The sequence below is a fragment of the Acanthopagrus latus genome, chromosome 6, assembly GCF_904848185.1.
Source record: "Acanthopagrus latus isolate v.2019 chromosome 6, fAcaLat1.1, whole genome shotgun sequence".
NCBI lineage: Eukaryota > Metazoa > Chordata > Actinopteri > Spariformes > Sparidae > Acanthopagrus > Acanthopagrus latus.
In genome coordinates, this window is record NC_051044.1 from 6,987,879 (window position 1) to 7,006,049 (window position 18,171).

Sequence of the window (18,171 nt, forward strand, 5' to 3'; positions counted from 1 at the left end):
AACAATGCTAAACTACAACTAAGTCTGTCTTTACAACAGAGAAGGAAGCCTTGAATTCACCTCGTGTTGAAGAAAATTGACTTTCAAGGACAGTCAGGAAGCGTCAGTCCTGAAACAGACACATAGCTTTTGATATCTCACACTGTTATATCGCTCTGCTGGAATGCATTCTGCAAGCAGCACAATCAAGTTGTCAGAATTTTCAATTTCCTGTACATCTATGTAACCAGGAAAACGCAGCCAACATGCAGACGGTCAACAAGTTTGTTGGCTGCAAAAAAGCCAACCACAGCTACACTCTTCCTGACCACAGGTCGTCAACACCCCGGCAAATTTCATGAAAAATAGATCTGTCTGGCAAATGCAAGTGGAAATGTTGTTGATGGTCGGTACATACAAGGCTGTTTGAGTGACTGTAAAATTGTTATTTGGAGGACGAAAGAAAGAATGACTCCAGAAACAAATGACTACATCTATTACTGCACCCATCACTGGGGTCAACTGTAATCTAAGATGGAATTCAGATGAACATCCGTACTGAGTGATCGGATCTAGTGGACAGCTCTAAGTCCGTCAGTTCACGCCCGGCTCTGACATGCTTCTCGAGTGACCACACATGATCGGATCTCACTTCCTCAAACTACATGCAAATAAACACATGGATGACTGAAACAAACGGACACAATGTTTTCTCACAAAGAAGGACATGTGGGCATGTATAACATTGGCTGATATTTTAAAGAAGGCTATACGTTTATAAAGTTGTTCCTTACTCAATAGCTCACAAAATGCAGTAATTTTTAAAGATTATAGGGCCTTCCTAACACTTTTTACAAGGATATAAACAACTTAACGTACTGCATTAAGCGCATTGATTGATTTAGACTTTACTTTTAGGCTGTACTGATTTTGCAAGGTTTGTTGTTAAGTTCCAGCTCACTCAACAACTCTCAAACTTACGCAAATTGTAAAGGAGTCTGGGGAGTGTGTTCACAAACATCTGCTGCTTACTAGCAGAATAAGAGAGCCCTGACACGAGATGTAAATTGCACTGAACGAAATGGAAGTCAGACGGTAACATCTTGCCATGTTGTTGGACATCAGTTGAGGAGGCGATCCTTCAGTGTGGCCCAGGTCACATGTGTCTTGAGGGCATTCATACCTGGACTAAGAGCTCTCCAGGTGAGATCAGATCACTCAGGTTGAACTGTTCTATAATGGCTTTTAAAGGGATTTCTTTATAGCTCTTATACTCTATTGCAACCTTTTTTAATCATAAGTCAGTTACTTTATCATAGACAATGACAAACAGCACTGAACACTGTGTCTTACATAAGTCTTACAATTAAAGCCATAGCTTCATAAGACAGCGTTAAACGGCCTGTTCTACGACCCACAAGTGGTCAGAACAGAGTGACACATCAGTCAAGTGTGAACACGCTGTCAGAACACTCAAAGATTAAATGGTTTCATTGTTTTGACATAACAAGAACTGTGTATTTATCACATCTTGTCATTACATTGTTTGAATTAACCTGAACTAGCTTCACGATCCAGGGCCACATTACATATCACTGCGCTTTCCTTGACAGAAGTAAATAAATTATTCACACAAAAGCAGGGAGAGAGACCCGCTGGAAAACTCTCGAGGCGCAGTCGCCCCATTTGCAGTTGTGGGAAATCTGTCAGAGTAAGAGTGCCTTCCCTCAAGGGACAGAGGACAAATGACACCCACTCTCTGCATTCAATTACTACGAGAGAGGCCATGGGAGCCAAATCCTGCAGGAGACCGGGCTTCACAGAAAGGAGAGTCTCTCTCACACACACACAGACTTAAGTAGAACTGTCTGCTGCAGTCAGCTCCAATTACCACTGTCCACTACTAATGCACAACATGTGAAACAAGAAGAACAATTCCATCTTGTGCCCCCATTCCACAACATTACATGTGGATTTCTTTGCATTACTCCTAAAATATAATTTCACAGAGCTTAATTGTGATTCAGTCACAAATTAGTGGTCACTTCAAATCCTGAGTCCAATGCATTGAAATATGTTTGACAAATTACTTGCACTGTAAAAAAGAAGAAAGGCTAAAATGTTGGTGCGCCGCACATGCCCACAATTATATGTAAACAACCTCAATCTTATTCCAAAGGAATGCTAATACAATATTGAATATCTTTGATCACAGGAAACAGATTTGTTTCAAAACATTTTTGCAGCATGCCTCCCTGCAAAACCCTCCTGCTTTTCTGTGTCCCCGGTTGACACTGGATGTATCCTGGTACAGTGCATTATGTCACATCCATAATGATAACCTAACCCACACACACATACCACCTCATTATGTTCTCCACCAATGCAGGAGACCTCAGCTTTCCTTCCACAGTAACTATGTGTGCTCCCTGCGGCCGTAATTCTAAATGGCTGCTGCTGTTGTCAGTTCTTGAGGGCAGGAGAGGTAGCGGGTCAGGAGGTCTGACCTGATGTTCACACGTCTCTCAGCTCCACTTCAGAAGAACACACTGACCACTTAACCCTTCTGTTCTAGCCGGCCATACATTCGCTCCATGTCACAAAGCAGATTCTCAGTGGGTCAGGATCTCTGAGTAACTTTACACGGAGTGCTGTTTAAGTAGTATCTCTGCAATTGTTGAGTTTACATATGAAACAGCGGTGCTGCACATTGAAAACTATGCAACAATTATACACTTATAATGTGTGTATGTGGGGTTAAATCTTAACAATGTTACCCAGAGAAACAAATCTACAAACCTACCGACTGCATCAGCCTCCCTGTCAGGGTGGAGTGAGGAATGTGATACCAAAATCACTCAGTGTTAGTCAGAGAGGACGGTAAACTTCTTAAACTGACCAAGGATAAATGCTGGTTTGGTAAATAAAACAGTAGTTGTTGGTATTGCTATCAAGAATAATGAAGATGTCTTGCACATCTGGCTCGGGGACAAAATAAGTCTGGCTGTCATTTTACATAATTAAAAGGAGGGACGGCCTGAATGCACGAAGAGAGGGTTATAAAACTTGATTTACAGAAGCCGAACTGTAATATTGTTTTACACAAATCACTTCCAAAATCCTCCTGTAGAAAGTTGGTTTTACAGCTGTGCTTGTGGAAGCTTCTTATGATAACACTTTGATAGGCGACATTCAGATATGCTGCAAAAGAGTGGAATAACACCAACTGCCATAACATTTCTGACTTAATATCACACTGTTACTTGTTTGCGTTTCCATTGTGCCGCACAGTATCACATGTCAAGTTAGGATATATTTCATGAAGCTATACAGAGTAGTGAAAGCCAACTGCTGGTGCGGCGCTCTGCTGGATGTTACTGATCCACCAGCTAAGCCTGTGAAGCCATGCATATATGTGTGTAAGACAATAGCTTCTGTAAAGCACCTCTTGCTGTTATACTGAGAGGGAGCTCAAGCTCTGTTTCCACACCTGTTGCCCTGGGCCATAAGGGACAAGCTATCTCCATCGCTCTCACTCTGCGCTTTTCAACGGACTGTGCTTTTTGACAAGCTCAGCCATATCATCTTAAAAATTCAGTGCCCACGCTGATAAGGCCAACCCATACCTGACTAAATCCAGCGGCTTAGGGACTTGTTCGCATTTCACTGCACTCTAACAGAGGGATATAGCGTAAATGCATAGAGAGCTTTTCAAAAAGGAGTAGACACTGAAAAGTCTTCACATTCAACCTTGATTCGAAACAACTGGGGATGCTGTATAAGACAAATATGAAAGACAACGTTATCATTTACTAATCCTTTTAGACATATAGTCAAAACAGTACAAACACGATCTAAATGTTGTTATATATCATCATTGATTTTTGTAAATATACGCAGTCAGCAGGACAGACATGACCAAGGCTGACCAGACGTGGCCTATCACGTTCACATTTTAAGGTTACCAGTGGACTTTCCCATTGTGAGGTGGCAGAGAAGGTAATGCCAACAAGCCACAAGGTTGCACCTGAGTCTGTGTGGTCATCTCCAGTCATTTTCTGTGGCAACCAGAACAGGTATTTCAAGAACCATTATGTTTTCCTAATCCGAGTTTTTGTGCCTAAACCTAAGCAGAGCACAGGCGTCATGTTATGACAAGTGAGAGATGGAAAACTGAACCTAAATAAACTTAAAGTTGCAACATAAAGAAATGTTACATTTGAACTTATCTGTGGTTTTTGCACAATTGTACTTATATGGCGAGTTAACATTTATTCTGGCGAGTGTGTTGACATATGCTAATTAATCAGAATTTGTCTCAACCAAGTTGGGACAGGAGCAAGAAAGACTGGGAAAGTTGTGTGATGCTCCAAAACACTTGTTTGGAACATTACAAAGGTAAAGAGGTTGACTGGAAACAAGTGAGAGTATCATGACAGGGGCGTCCTCAAACGGATCTGCTGTTCACGAGCAAGAATGGGGCGCGGTTCACCACATTTTTGATACATTTCTTAAAGCCCAGTCAGTAAACACAGATTGTTTATTGCATTCTTTGTTTTTGTTCTACACAATGTCTTTTTTGGAATCCAACTTTGACCCTTTGAGTGAAATCAAATATGAAGATATTTGATTTGGAGGAGAAAACTACCACAGAATCAGGCGGTACGCCGCATGTTACTGGAACAAAGATGATTCTTGAAGAGCTTAGAGGTCTTTGGTTTGATGTTTGGACCTTGATTTTACTTCACTTTGGCCAGAGAGGGCATTTTCACTGCACAAAATAGTTTGCATCAGTGACCCTCATATTCAACTTTTTAGTCTGAAGTTTCTACTTAGTATTAAATCTGATTATAAAATGTGGGTTGAGAAAATGTTTTGCTGAATCCAACATTCTACTGAGATGAAAGGAAGATGTGATGTAAACTGTCTTTGGAGTCGGTATGTGTGTGTAAGTCCTCTCTTTTCAGATTGGATCCAGAGCTGGCAAGAGAAGAGGAAACCCGGCGTCTTTTTGCTTTGGTATTGATTGTAGGAATTAGAAGAGAGGAGACAACGTAGCCTCAGGTTGGGAGAGACGAAGTTGTCCTAAATTTCTGGTGTACGACTTTGAAGTTGTATCATGGAACTGTTGGAGGCCAGCTCTCTTTACTGCCTTCTTTTTTAGTGCAGAAAGACACAGCATGATAAAGTATAATTCAAACCATCTTTAATACAAACCACAGAAGCATAAATAATTGAATAAAATCGGCAGTGGTTTTTTGAAATGCACCAGCAAATAAGTCTACAACATTTTTTCTCCCTTCTGGACTCATTCTAAGAAGTCTAAATCTTGTGGTGGGGAAAGAAGTGAAGGAGACTGAGACTCTGGTTTTGGCTGGCTTTAAGTGGGCCTGGCTTGCATGTGGCTAGGAGGAACCGATGCCCTGGCAAAGCATGTGGAAATACTGTGCATCAAACACCAACAGGACCCAGTTAACACATAGCTTCTAGCCTGGCATATGAACACACGTATTTAGCTTTCAGTTTATGGTTGTTCATTCTTACTGTGTTTGTCATGAAGCAGAAAGTTCAAATCAGGTTAAAATGAGCAAACAGAGATAAGTTTATGGAATGAAAAAATCAGCTGGTGTATATCATAGTGTATATATAATGTATGATTGAAATTCTGTCAAACTGTGTTAAAAAACAGAAAAAAGAGGAAGCATTCACTCTTAAATTATTATTTTTTTCTTCAAAAGTCTTATGACGTCGAGATTACAGGCCAAAAAACATCAAATCAGCAGTTGGATTTTTTTGGGGGGGTGGTGGGGGACAATTGAGCTCACTCTGGGAACCAGACTGGCTCAATAAATGATCCTTGACCTTGAAGTGTGAAACCAAAACACAGCCAGAAATAAAATTTTCATGGAGGACTGAGCAAATTCACACATTAGCTGCACTTTTTCATCTAACAAAAGAGAGTTAAGATGAAAATGTCCTGATATTACTTGCAATTAAAGTGTTGCTTAAATAATTTAATTAAGTCTTCATTATAAGAGGCAGATCATAGCAGAAGTAGAGCTTGTCACTTACGCTATTGTCACTGGACCCTGACACGGGGTAGACCGTCCAGCCGAGCTCCGCTGTGGCTGTAGTGGAGTCCATGAGTGTCTCTGTGGAAAGAAGTAAGGAGAGACGGTGGTCAGATAATCTCCTGACAAGATGAAAATGTTGCTGCGGTTCAGTGGAAACCACTTGAGTCATGCAAATATTTTGAGAGGAAGAGTATATGTTTGCTCTATAAAATATCAGGGAACAGAGACACGTCGATTGAGAAACTCCAGGGCCTAATGTGACGGCCTCATCTTTTGTCTAGCCAACAGCTGAGAACTCAAATTCAAAATGTAAAATGGTATTCAAAAAAAGTACAGCAATCCAAAATTATATATATATATATATATATATATATATATATATATATATATATATATATATATATATATATATATCTTTCATTTGTTTGTTATCTGCAGATTCAGATCGACACATTTTATGCACTAAATTTTGATTCATTAATCGTTCAAGTTATCTAGTAAGTAAAATGCTGGTTCCAGCGACACCATTCCTGGCTTTTGTGTTGTTAAATATAACTTTAAACAAAATGTTTTAAATTCTATACTGTTGGTCGGATGACATTAGCAATTTTAAGATGTCACCTTTAGCTCAGAAAAAGTTTGATGCAATGATTTTCACTATTTTCTGACTTTTACACTGACAAAGTAATCAGTAATACAAAAGGAATACAAAAACTGCAGGCACATAAAACCACCTCCACAATTCCCCAAACACTGATTTTCTTGCTTTTTATTCTACTGCACTAGAGGATTTCTTCACTAAGTGACGCCGGAGGGGTAACTACAGCGTCAAACTTCATCGAGCCACTGACCAGTCTGCAGTGTTTGGCAGAGTGAGACCGGGCTGCATTGATTCAATCCAGTTGAGATACAGATCAATTGCTGGTTTGACCGCTATTGGTTCATAAGAGGTCAGTCACATCCTGGCCAGCAGAACTAAGTCATCATCTGTTTGACTTGACGGGGCTGGAAAAGCAAATCTCCACGGTGCAGACGAGGGGCCACCCTATATGCCGTGGATTAGCTGGTGGAAAGAAACACCTCTGGTAATTGGGGTCAGAGAAAATGTGCCTCCTGTCTGTCATGAGGTCCTCCGTGGCACACATTCCACCAGTCTGACCCAAATGTCTGTCATATGCTCACTGAACACTGTCACCTTCTTTCACTCGCCTTCTCACCCTCTGTCCCCCATACCCTCATGCCCTGTTTTCCATTCATGACTTCATCTCGGCTCTGCTTCTCTCTGAAGGTAACAGAGGGCAAGCCTAATGAATTTCTCCTGCTGATTAGACAGGCTGTGTCGGTGTTGTAGTACTCTGTCGTTGAGCTGCAGCAGATGGAGCGAGCCTTCATCAGGTTGGAGGCGTCAGCTGCAATACCAAAATGCCACAGAGGGATTCAGAGACCCCCTCGACAAACACGGCTACTAAGCTTAGTGTGAGTCACAGCCAGCAAATGCAAGGCAGGACTGGTGAACAGTTGCGCGGTGCTCCTTTCATTTACACTGAGGTATGACTGAATCGGCACTAATAGTGTGGGTCAATTAAAAGTAGATCCAAGTAAAGAGAAAAGAAACCGAGCCCCTGAAATCAGATAAAAGTTACAGGTAATGAGAGATGGAAATCAAAGGATCTGGAGTAACATCTCACAAGGATTTTGTGTAACCCTCACTGTGTATGCAGATCTGTACCAGCATGCAGGATAGTTTAGAGACTTCCAGTTGTTTCATAACCCTGGATTTCCTCTGATTCATATTCCAGCAAAAGCCACAGCTTTTAATTAACAGGCTCCACACGCATTGGTTTATTTCGGTGCCTTCTGCTGACTTTCTGCTTCTCACCAGTACTCACAAGGCATAATACCAGATTTCACATCCTATTCAGTTATCACAAAGCCCAAATCGTATAATTAGGCAGATGAGACCGCAATTGAGCAGCTATTGATAACCTTGTGTGTGACTCAGAGCCGAGCAGCCTACATGGGTGTTAGGCAGTGAAATGGTAATTATGCCCCATAATGATAACGATAATTAGTGGAGGAGCAAAGTGAGAATAATGAACCCCCTCTGCGGTGGTTTAAGGAGTGTTGTGGGGGGAACAGGGAACACATTTCCCCAGGAATGCTAACACCGGCCGGGTGACACCCCACCCATCCTCCTACTCCTCTTTATTTGTATCCCTTTGTTTCTATCTGCTTTCTCTTCTGTCTCTCAGTATCCCCCCCTTTACTGGTTCTTCTGTTTCACACCTTCATCTCTCGGACATGCTGCTAACCCTCCCGTCCCCTCTCGTTCATGCTCTGTCTCCCTCTCCTGCTATCAGCGGCTCGCACGCTGGACAAGAAGCGCCTCAGCCTGAAAGACTGATCACTTTTCTTCCTCCTGCTGTCCACACTTCAGTCCTGGCAGCCACACCGATTCATTACCTCCCATGGAGCAGAGCAGCACATAGCTCACCACTGTCAGCCACTTCCTCGTTCGTTATCAGTCTGAACCCCCAGCCGTGGCGGAGCATGGCTGCTCAGCAGGACATGTTGGCTATTAATCAGAAGGAGGGCAGGGCGCAGAGGTTCTCGTCTGAGTCTGACTGCAGGGATCGCTTACTTTTGTTTTGTCTTGTGGGTACTTGTTTATAATGTGAGCACTTGAATTTTGCCACTCATGGGACCGGCAGGACCGACACCATCTGCTGTGTTTGTTGGGTGGCCACATCGGCACCACTAACTGTCCTGTGAACAATACACAATACGTCCTAAGTTGATACAGAACACCAGATGTAATCAATCTTTGTAGTCTACTGTTTCTGCCTGAAGGAAGACCCTGTGCGAGTAAAGCTAAGCAGCATTTTAAGCCAATGAATTGGGCTGTGAATTATGTTTGTGTCTTGAGGACATGCAAAAGGTCCTTTGCTTTTTCTGACTGTGATCATTTTGTATTTCTTTTGCGCTATTTTTTTTTCGTACAGCTATTAAACCGACAGAAAAGTGGGAGAGAGAGGGTCTGAGAGAGAGAGAGAGAGCGATATGCAGAGTCCCTTTATAACTTTTCAGAACGGTATAACTTGAAGCATTGTCTCAGGGCTTTAATAAAAGTTTAGTAGTTAGAAGTTTGGGAGTTTAGTAAAAAAAAAAAAAAGCACAACAAAAAGTAAAACTAGTGAAATCATACAGTACTTGCTTGCTTAGAAATGCTTGATAAGCAACACAGTAGCTTTTTCTCTCCATGTCATTAACTTTCTATTTATTTTCTGAGTATTTTATCAGCTGGCTCAAAGAAAAAACAACTTTTCTCCTGCAGCTGTGGCAATTAGTGTCTCTTTGTATGTTGCTTGCTCGTGTTTTGTAGTAGTCCATTAAAAACGATGACTCTGACTTTTTATCCGTGACTTATTAAATAAACAGAGTGGTGCTGTGTCAACCTGTTTGGAGTTTAACGGATCTCAACACCAGAACTGGCTGTTCGAGGGGACGCATCCAGTGATCTGACAACAAATTGCAGACTCTCCATTTCCCACTTAGAGCGCTGTTTGTCTTTGCATTATTTGTGTGGCAATCGAGAGTCATGACTAAAAATGTTTTAACTGGTTGAGCTCATGGGAAAATGGCCTCCACGCTGGTGGAGCAAGGCAGCAGCAACACTTCACTGTCGAAGATATGTTTTTAAATATTAAACATTAATGCCGAACCTTTAATATAATTTCTATGATTACAGAGAATGTTAACAATATAACAGTAAATAATTCAAGCTTGGGTGTCTTTCTGTCTTTTTTTTTAACTTGATACCCTCGACTGTGGAGGGGCCATGAATATGCAATGAGACCTCAGAGTCTAAGAAAAGCCTACTAGGCTGAGAGTGCTTCCTCCAACACTTCCTGAGACTAAGGAGAGAGTTTAGTGCTGATCTGAGAGAGAGCTCTCCAGTGAGAGGCTCTGTGAAGTGACAGGCTGGGGGAGAGAAGGAGGGGTGGTACTACAACAACACTCTTCTTCTCTGAGAGGGGTCAATGCTGCATCTCAGCTTTCTAAAGAAAGCAACAGCATTTTCAATGAGGGATACAGAGAAGAGCTGTTCACAGAAAAAAACATTTCAGCTCAAACAACCACAGCAAGAAAGAAAATAAGCATTTCACACAAAGACTTCAAACTGGAAGGTATCTACAAGCTATTGTGTCACTGAATTAATAAATGAAAGCAACACAGGATATTGAGAGCAGCTTCATATTAACATGCTGCTGGATTTAAACTGTCTTCATTCTTTTAGTTTCTCTGCACAAGTCACTGCTTGCTCTTGGTTATATTTTTCCTTTTTCCTGCCAGACGGTTTCTCAACGTTTGCAGTTGGTTTACAATGGTAACCGACCATACATGCTTTATGTCCAAAGGGCATGGAGATCAGGCTTTGACAGATGGATGGCCAATTAGTCAGTGCAAATAGACAGATTTTTGCAGCCTGAGCAATGGATGGAAACTGTCTCTAATGCCATGACTAATCCATCAACTACACCTTTTCCACAGGCAGGCAGCTTTCCAAACCAAGACATTTATTTTTTGTGTTCTCTATCAGAAGTAAATACAGGCTGCTGCATTGTTGAAAGTAACAGCACTGTTAAATGACTGACTTGAGATATTTCTCTTTGACTCTTTTTTTTTTTTTTTTTTTTTGAAGAAGCAATTTGACAAATTGCTTTGCAACTTATTGCATCACTGTTGAGTAAAAACCCTGCATATAAATGACTTTTACATGGTGGTTCAAACCAGAATCAAAGAGACTATACCGATTTTCTAACAAACTAGCCTATACTTAGGGCCTACAGTTTAATGAGGGTATTTTGAAGAAGCAATTGACCTCCAAAACAGCATGAAGCAGCTTAGAGGCATGGCTTCTTTTTTATCTTTCTCACCAGCAGAACTGTAGCCTCTGCTCTCTATGGAACAAATCCCTCAACATTCAATTTTATATCGACATAAACCACATATGGTGCTTTCCACTGCTGAGATAATGTCAGCTAACGGGGCTAAAAAGCAGCTAAACATTCTTCCCATAAAAGCCACGCTGGGTAAAGTTTAGTTTAACTGCTGGTAAAGGCGGCGTGTGCATTTACTTGTATTTCACCAAACACCTGAAACCATGGTATTTGATGGCAAATGTGGGAAGATTGCGGTGTGCAGTACAGTTGCAGAGTAACATGAGCAAGCTGTTCATTACGCTAAAAACAGAACTCTATATAGTGGACCCGGCACAAATCTGCCCAGCTTAAGGGGCAAGGCAATGATATACCCCTGAGGGAGCCAGTGCAAGTGCAGAGATGTGATTCATAGTTTTAATGATGGACAGGACTACTGTATGGCCTGTTGGAAAGAATAACAGTCTGTTTCACTCAGAGGGAAGAAAAGGACAGAGCCCCCGGTCCAGAGAAACTTAGCTCAAGTTATCTGTCAGCACAAGCTGGGCCCATTAAGGTACAGTAGAGCTCCCAGCACTGTCACATAACAGCATGTCCCTGTGTGTTAAATGAATTCTTAATCCCACTTTTACAATGAAACAGGGGCTTTGTGGACCACGTGGCACCGGCCCAAACACCAGGAGCTTGGCTTTTTTTCTTCAAGAGTCAAAGGAAGGCTGGCATGCAGCCCTGGGTATCCAAGGTGCTACCTAGTGTGTCATTGGTGAGACATCACTCTGTCAGGGAGATTTATGTGCTGTGGGGGTTATTGTTGAGTCCCAAAAAGGCAGGTTCGGAGTTGGAATGATGATGTAGGTGTTTCTAGGAGCGATGAGGCAGGGCTCAAAGTTCAGCCCCACCTCATCAAGGCTGCAGACTGGTGTGTTTTCCAAGGCAAGGGAAGACGATGGGAGAGGAAGCTGGCTCGTTGATTTTGGCACAGGCCGGCGCAGTGTGAAATATGGTACCACACACACAAACACTAACACACAGAAAGTAGAGTACTCTCTCAAAGCACTAACTGTTGACAGAATGATCCAGCATGGCGTTCCCAGGGGCCTTACGCAGGATGTACGACAGTAATCCCGACACAGGCAAGCTGTGTTATCAGTCGCTGCAACTTAACTTGTCATCGAGGCCAAGGGGCAATACCCTATAACAAATGTAGGACAAGCAAAAACTACAACTTGATGTATGACTGAAAAACTGTCCTCCAATCAGCTATAAATGCTTTTATAGTTCAACCAAAAATGGAAATTCAGTCATTATCTTTCGACTCCCATGCAAATGAAAAGTCTGGGTTAAGTTTTGCAGTCCACAATTTCTGAGCATCACAGCAAAAGTGCACTCCAGCATTCTCCAAAACAACTCAAAGAGAAGTCAAATGGCTCCAAACAGCTTGTCTGTTTTAATCCAACTCTCTAGAAGCTCTGAAATCCAACAGTAATTTGAAGAGACATTTACACCCTCGATGCGCAGCTGAACTTATGCATCCCATTCAAACAGGGGCCACGCTTTTAGCTTTACATATTTTAGCTTAAAAATCACGTAAATAACATTTCAGGGCGTCAGGATCCCGAATTGCCTTGAAAATAATATATTTACACTGTTATTTAAGCCAAAATCTTCACTGCAGCTGCAAAGCTAAAAGCAGTAGCGCTCACCTTATCTGAAGTTCAACCACATGAGGATTTGGATCAAGCCAACTGTACTGTATCGAGCCATTTTCATGTTGTTGGGGTTTTTCGTTTGATGTTCTTACTTTTAAATCAAGTACCCACCTACAGCAGTTGTTTAAGAGAATGCCTGTTTTGCTGTAAAGCTCCAAAAATGTTTTGTGAGCATTGGGGTAACTGGACAATGACTTCATTTTGGGGGGGCAAACCTATCCTTTAACTCTGCTTCGCAGGGATCTTTTTTTTTTTTTCTGATGATGGAAGGGTAGGGTTTCTTACTTGCTGTCTAAAATATCAAATAACCAAATCAGAGCTGGGATGATGGACGAGGCAATCTCTAACAGCTGCTACAGTGTCCAACATTCACATTTGCCAAGTGCCAGATGCAGGTAGAAACAGTAGGATCTTCATAGTGAAAACACTGGATGTATATTCAAGTATACGAGTCGCCAAACAAATACTGTATTAGTTGCTGCATTTTTCACCATATGTTGTCTTTTGCTATTATGTTTGAAAAGGTGGGGGTAAGTTGTGTAACAGTATCCTGAAGTAGACTTTTTTGTAATCATAACAGCAAATAGTTTTTTTTTTAATTTCCTTGTATCTCCTTTAGAGTGTGTCTCAGTTGTCTTAAAATAAGTCCTGAGAATCTAGAGATCACCTGTTTGTGATTTGAAGGCAGGAACAATTTGATTATGACAATCCATTACTTCATGGAAATCCATAAGTTATTTTTCAGAACTGTCACTGTCTTATCTCACCTATGATTACAACACCCCATTGTAATGCCAATCATCTGAAAGTGTGGCTTTTCTTTCCATACGTCGAGATGTGTTTTTGCCATTAAGGGCACCTGTAGGTGTATCATTAGTGTAGTTTCACCGTTAAAATGTAGTTAGTTCTGAGTGACACCATATTTCATGGTGGAGAGACATCAATGTAAGCAATAAATTTGCGAGAGGGAACCGTCACCTGGCCAATCATAAGCTGTGTGAATGAAACCTGGCCAATAACACAGACTGGAGGATTTATAAGTACGCTTTCCATATTTTCCAAATCCCTGACAACCCACCGAGACCTGTTTAACAGATCAGTACATTTAAAATTCTGCAGTGGAAAATTCTGTAAAAGTGGGTCCCACGTTTTTATAAGCAGCAGCTGAAGAGAACATGCGTATGATTCAAAAAAGAGACCCGCACAAGTGACATTCATCTATCCATGCAATCACTTTAAGTGCTGCATGAGCACTGTGATGTTCATCTATGAGTGGAAATACCTGCAGCAAAGTTAGACAGGGATGTGCAAATCACTGTTCATCAAAGTGACAGCTTTTCAAATACCACTACTAATTGACTTGATGGAAATGATCATCGCAAGCCTCCCACGCCTTGCCTACAAGCCATTAGTTAAAAGTGGATGATTAAAAAATGTACACAGCTCACGTACACACACGAAGGAACCCGTTTATTTCACGGGTGTGTGGTCCGCGGCCTCATATGAGGAATTTCTCTCTCTCTCTCTTGCTCGTCTTTCTCGTTTTCTTAGTGTCTTTCCCTCACCCTCCCTGGTCCTTGATTAGGCTGTGCAGGTAATCACACAGCTACAGGCGCCGTAAGAGCCGTGATACGCTTGTATAAGCCCAAAAGACAAGATGTTCCCCCTAGCTTAAATTCAACTGGAACTGTGGGAGCAAAGGGACCCATTTCCCCTCCTAATTTGTCCTACATGAGATGATGCCTGTGGTAGTCAAGGGAGCAACTATCTCCATGCCAACGGTTTTGATTGGCAGTTCTGGCAAAATGTGGTTTACTTCAGGAGGTGGGTGACACTAACTAAAAAATGTGAAGCAGATGTAATGCAGGAAAAAGCACTTTAAAGTTGAATAATGTGAAGACTGCTAGGTACCATTCTGTTGTTTTTTCGGTCCCCTAAGAGTTCGACTTTGGTGTGTGTGTGTGTGTGTGTGTGTGTGTGTGTGTGTGTGTGTGTGTGTGTGTGTGTGTGTGTGTGTGTGTGTGTGTGCGCGCGCGTGTGTGCACATGAAAGATGGGTCCCTGTTTTTATTGTGACGGCCTGTCCTTGTTTGGCTGATAAAAGGATTCATCCTCTATCTGATATCTAGTCAACTTCATCCTCCTACATAATGTGTGCCAAGTCAAGTCATTAAAGTCTGACAAACAAATCTAGTTTATGACCTATTCTACATCCTTTTAAAGAGCCTTTCATCCTCTGCAAGATCCTTTAAAACCTGCTGTAAATTCCTGTGCAGAGGCCCTGGGTTCTTGTCAACTGAGGTTTGGTGATAAGGCCGAACTGTTGACCTGCAGACACTGCAGATTCCCGGCTTTGGACGGATATTAAATAACGTCAATGACCAACACGTCCAGCAGCGTTTACTGCAGACAGTGAATTTTCTACCTGTTCACTGGCAACAAGGCCTATAATAGTAAATGTATAGGACAATGTTGTGTGTAGCTGACTTTTCTGGATACTAGATCTTAACATATACATTTGTTTTGTGTCAGAGACCTCAAACTATGAAAAAAATGTAATCCTATCAAGCATATTTGTTCATGTGGTCTTTCTGTTTTCCAAGAAAAACCATAAATATTATAACTGGAAATATTCTCAACCACAATACCCCAAATACAACAGGGATTGTTTAGGTAAATGTTGAATTGTGAGCGTAGAGAATTTTTGTTGGAACACAATAAGTAACAGCCAGAAATGAAGCTCGCTATTTCCTGACAAATCAGTGAACCAATATACTGCACAAGCTGGACTCAAATGGAACAACATTTGCCTGAAATGAAACTAAATGATATTAATGTTGCTGTTTTCAATCCATTTAAAGCTAGAATTTCAGTTTCACTCTCTGAACCCGATTTGCACATTTAGTTGTATTTAAGCTCCTTCGGCTGCTTAATTTGAGACACATTAAAACTGTTCAAAGATTTACCAACACCCTGCTGCTGCAGATGACAACTGACGACAGCAGCTTTTGCTTGACAAATTAGGTTTGCATGCCATCAAATATCAAACGAAACCGTCTCAAAAACACCTCACACGGCATGCTTTCTTTTCCTTTTTTTTTCTCAGATTTGGTTTCTGGGTCAAGTGCTGGGGGAAAGAGCAAAAAGATCTTTAGACCTCCTTGTGTTTAATGATAAATGTGACTCATCTGGAGCTGTAAATCTTTCACGAACTCTAAATAAATGAGTAGCTGTTTTTTTCTTCCTGCAAAACTGTTTGTCTCAGGCTAAGTTATGATTACGAGCAATCAAGGATGCAAACAAGGAACCCTCACCGTACTCGTGAAGACATTCTGTTCCCAAATAATCAGCTTAGAATTTACAGCAACGACAGTGATGCTGTCAGGAAAATACAGCACAATTTTTAATTAGTTCCAGCAATACACGAGGTGTCTCACGTCTACCTTTTAATTGCTCATGTTCTAGCATGAACTCCTTGGTGAGCTTTCCCATAAACCACACTCATGCTATGACACATTGCTATTCATACGCACATCTGCAGATTGGCAGACTGTAATGGAGTGCATTCACTGTTAACTGTGTGACTGTATGTGTATGTAGCATCGCCTGGAGATAAACTGATCAGCAACCTTAGACACGCAGTAACGTAGCGTAGCCTAACCAAAGGCACAAAATAAGGTTTCCAGAGAGTTGTTGTGAAATACTGAAATGCCCCCTAATCCGCATGCCAAATTACCTCTCGTTCAGAATCAACTATCATTATAAGACCAGCAACCAGCAAGTAATACTGTGCTGAAGCTAGTGGGCTAATCCATGCCCTTTAGAGCCTTGAAGCCAATGTATTTGAAAAAAGCTATGGAGGAATAAATCCAAATAATGCAATGACCTGATTGAAAAATTCTGTAAGATTATCTAAATGGTCCTAAAAAGTCACCTTTTCACATTAATCCATGTAAGTATAACAACAGTTATAATAATAATAAATTGTGGCTCGACATCAAATGTTGTATGTTGAAGTTTTACATAATGTACCTGTCTAGTCTGTCCATATTGTTAATTCATCAATTATTTTGAATAAAGTTTAGAGGATGCATGGAAACGTGGGCTCTCTTCTGCTTGTACTCTGAACATTCTTCAAAATATCCGCATTTGCAATCATGTCATCTTTTATATGATTACTGTTAGTGGTACACTGAACACTTCCATGTGTGTTCAAGCATATCTGCAGTGTGAACTGACAACAACTGTATTTATCCATCACATGCTTTCATCACCACTGTCATCATTTGTGCAATGAACAAAGGAAAATGCCCTTGGCTTGGAATATATTCAATTCAATTAAACTAGCAGTGCATTTGATTGGAAACGCCTCCACAGTAAGACACCTTGGAATCAGCAAACAGATCAAATGGCCTCTGTGTTAAGAAACTGACATCCCTGAATAATTCTTGTTAGTCATTCAACCATACCTCCCTTTTTTTCCTCTCTCGTAATCACTAGTTTTCTGCTCTGTTCCCAGGTACAACATTTCCTGCCTATATGTCATGCAGAGGTATTCGAACAGTGTTATTGATGTGTGAGCGCATCACAGGGTCAAACCGGGAGAGTTGATCTCTTGCCAGTCGATGCCGCCTGTCTGCCAAGAAAGTCATCAGATCAGACTTGTTTCTGTCTGAGCAGATATCGCAGCCCCCCCAGCCCTCCTCCCACCAAACACACACACTAACACACACACAGCAGTCCTTCCACCTCCCAGGCCTCCTGCTAGTTAATCAATGGCCTCACGTACATGGCCAACATATTTTCTCACTTCTCCTTCGCATGATGTTCAAGGCAGAATAATACTTAAGACAAGGGGCCGTACATTATGTATGCACATTAAAAAGCTGGGAGGTAGGTGTGAAAAAGGGGGGAAGCTGTACGCGGTTGAACAACTTGCAATAAAATATTGCCGTTACGGATGAGATGGTATTATCATCTGAAAGAGGGAGGCTAGATGTAAGGGTGTAATAACGTGTATTAATGGGTATCTTTATGTGTGTTTTACAATGCCTGCAGTCATGGAGGAATGGTAAAAGTGGAGTAATGATTTATTCTCACTTAGCTGAGAACGGTAGACACCGTGTCTGGACTCCTCTTTTCCTAATTTATCTCTCCTTCTCTTCTCTCCCCCACCTGCTTTCACTATCCTCTCTCTTCTCTTTACTCTTTCATCCTTCCTCTTCCCTTCTTGGCTCGCAACACCTCAACTGATCTCACCCAACAGATTTGGTATATGACTGTGTATATGGTGCAACAAATTTGCACCATATACACAGTCTTCATCTCCGCACCACATGTCCGTAACTTAGATGTGTTCAGCCTCAGAGCCTTAAACAAAGTTATCCGGCAAGTAGTCTTGCATGGCCAGACCCATCTTCACAGCGCTATGTCAGCGAATGTGCTCTCTGGCGGGGGGGCTTTTAAATCA

General features: G+C 41.5%; 1 protein-coding gene across 7 annotated transcripts in view; it reads right to left on the minus strand.

Annotated features, from left to right (window-relative positions):
• Positions 1–18,171, minus strand: part of ephb2b (eph receptor B2b) — a 129,744-nt gene that overhangs the window by 74,907 nt on the left and 36,666 nt on the right. For all 7 annotated transcript variants that reach the window (XM_037101258.1, XM_037101256.1, XM_037101257.1 and 4 more), the window contains one exon: positions 6,052–6,131. In XM_037101258.1, coding sequence (XP_036957153.1) covers positions 6,052–6,131 — 80 coding nt within the window. The remainder of the gene's footprint in view (positions 1–6,051; positions 6,132–18,171) is intronic.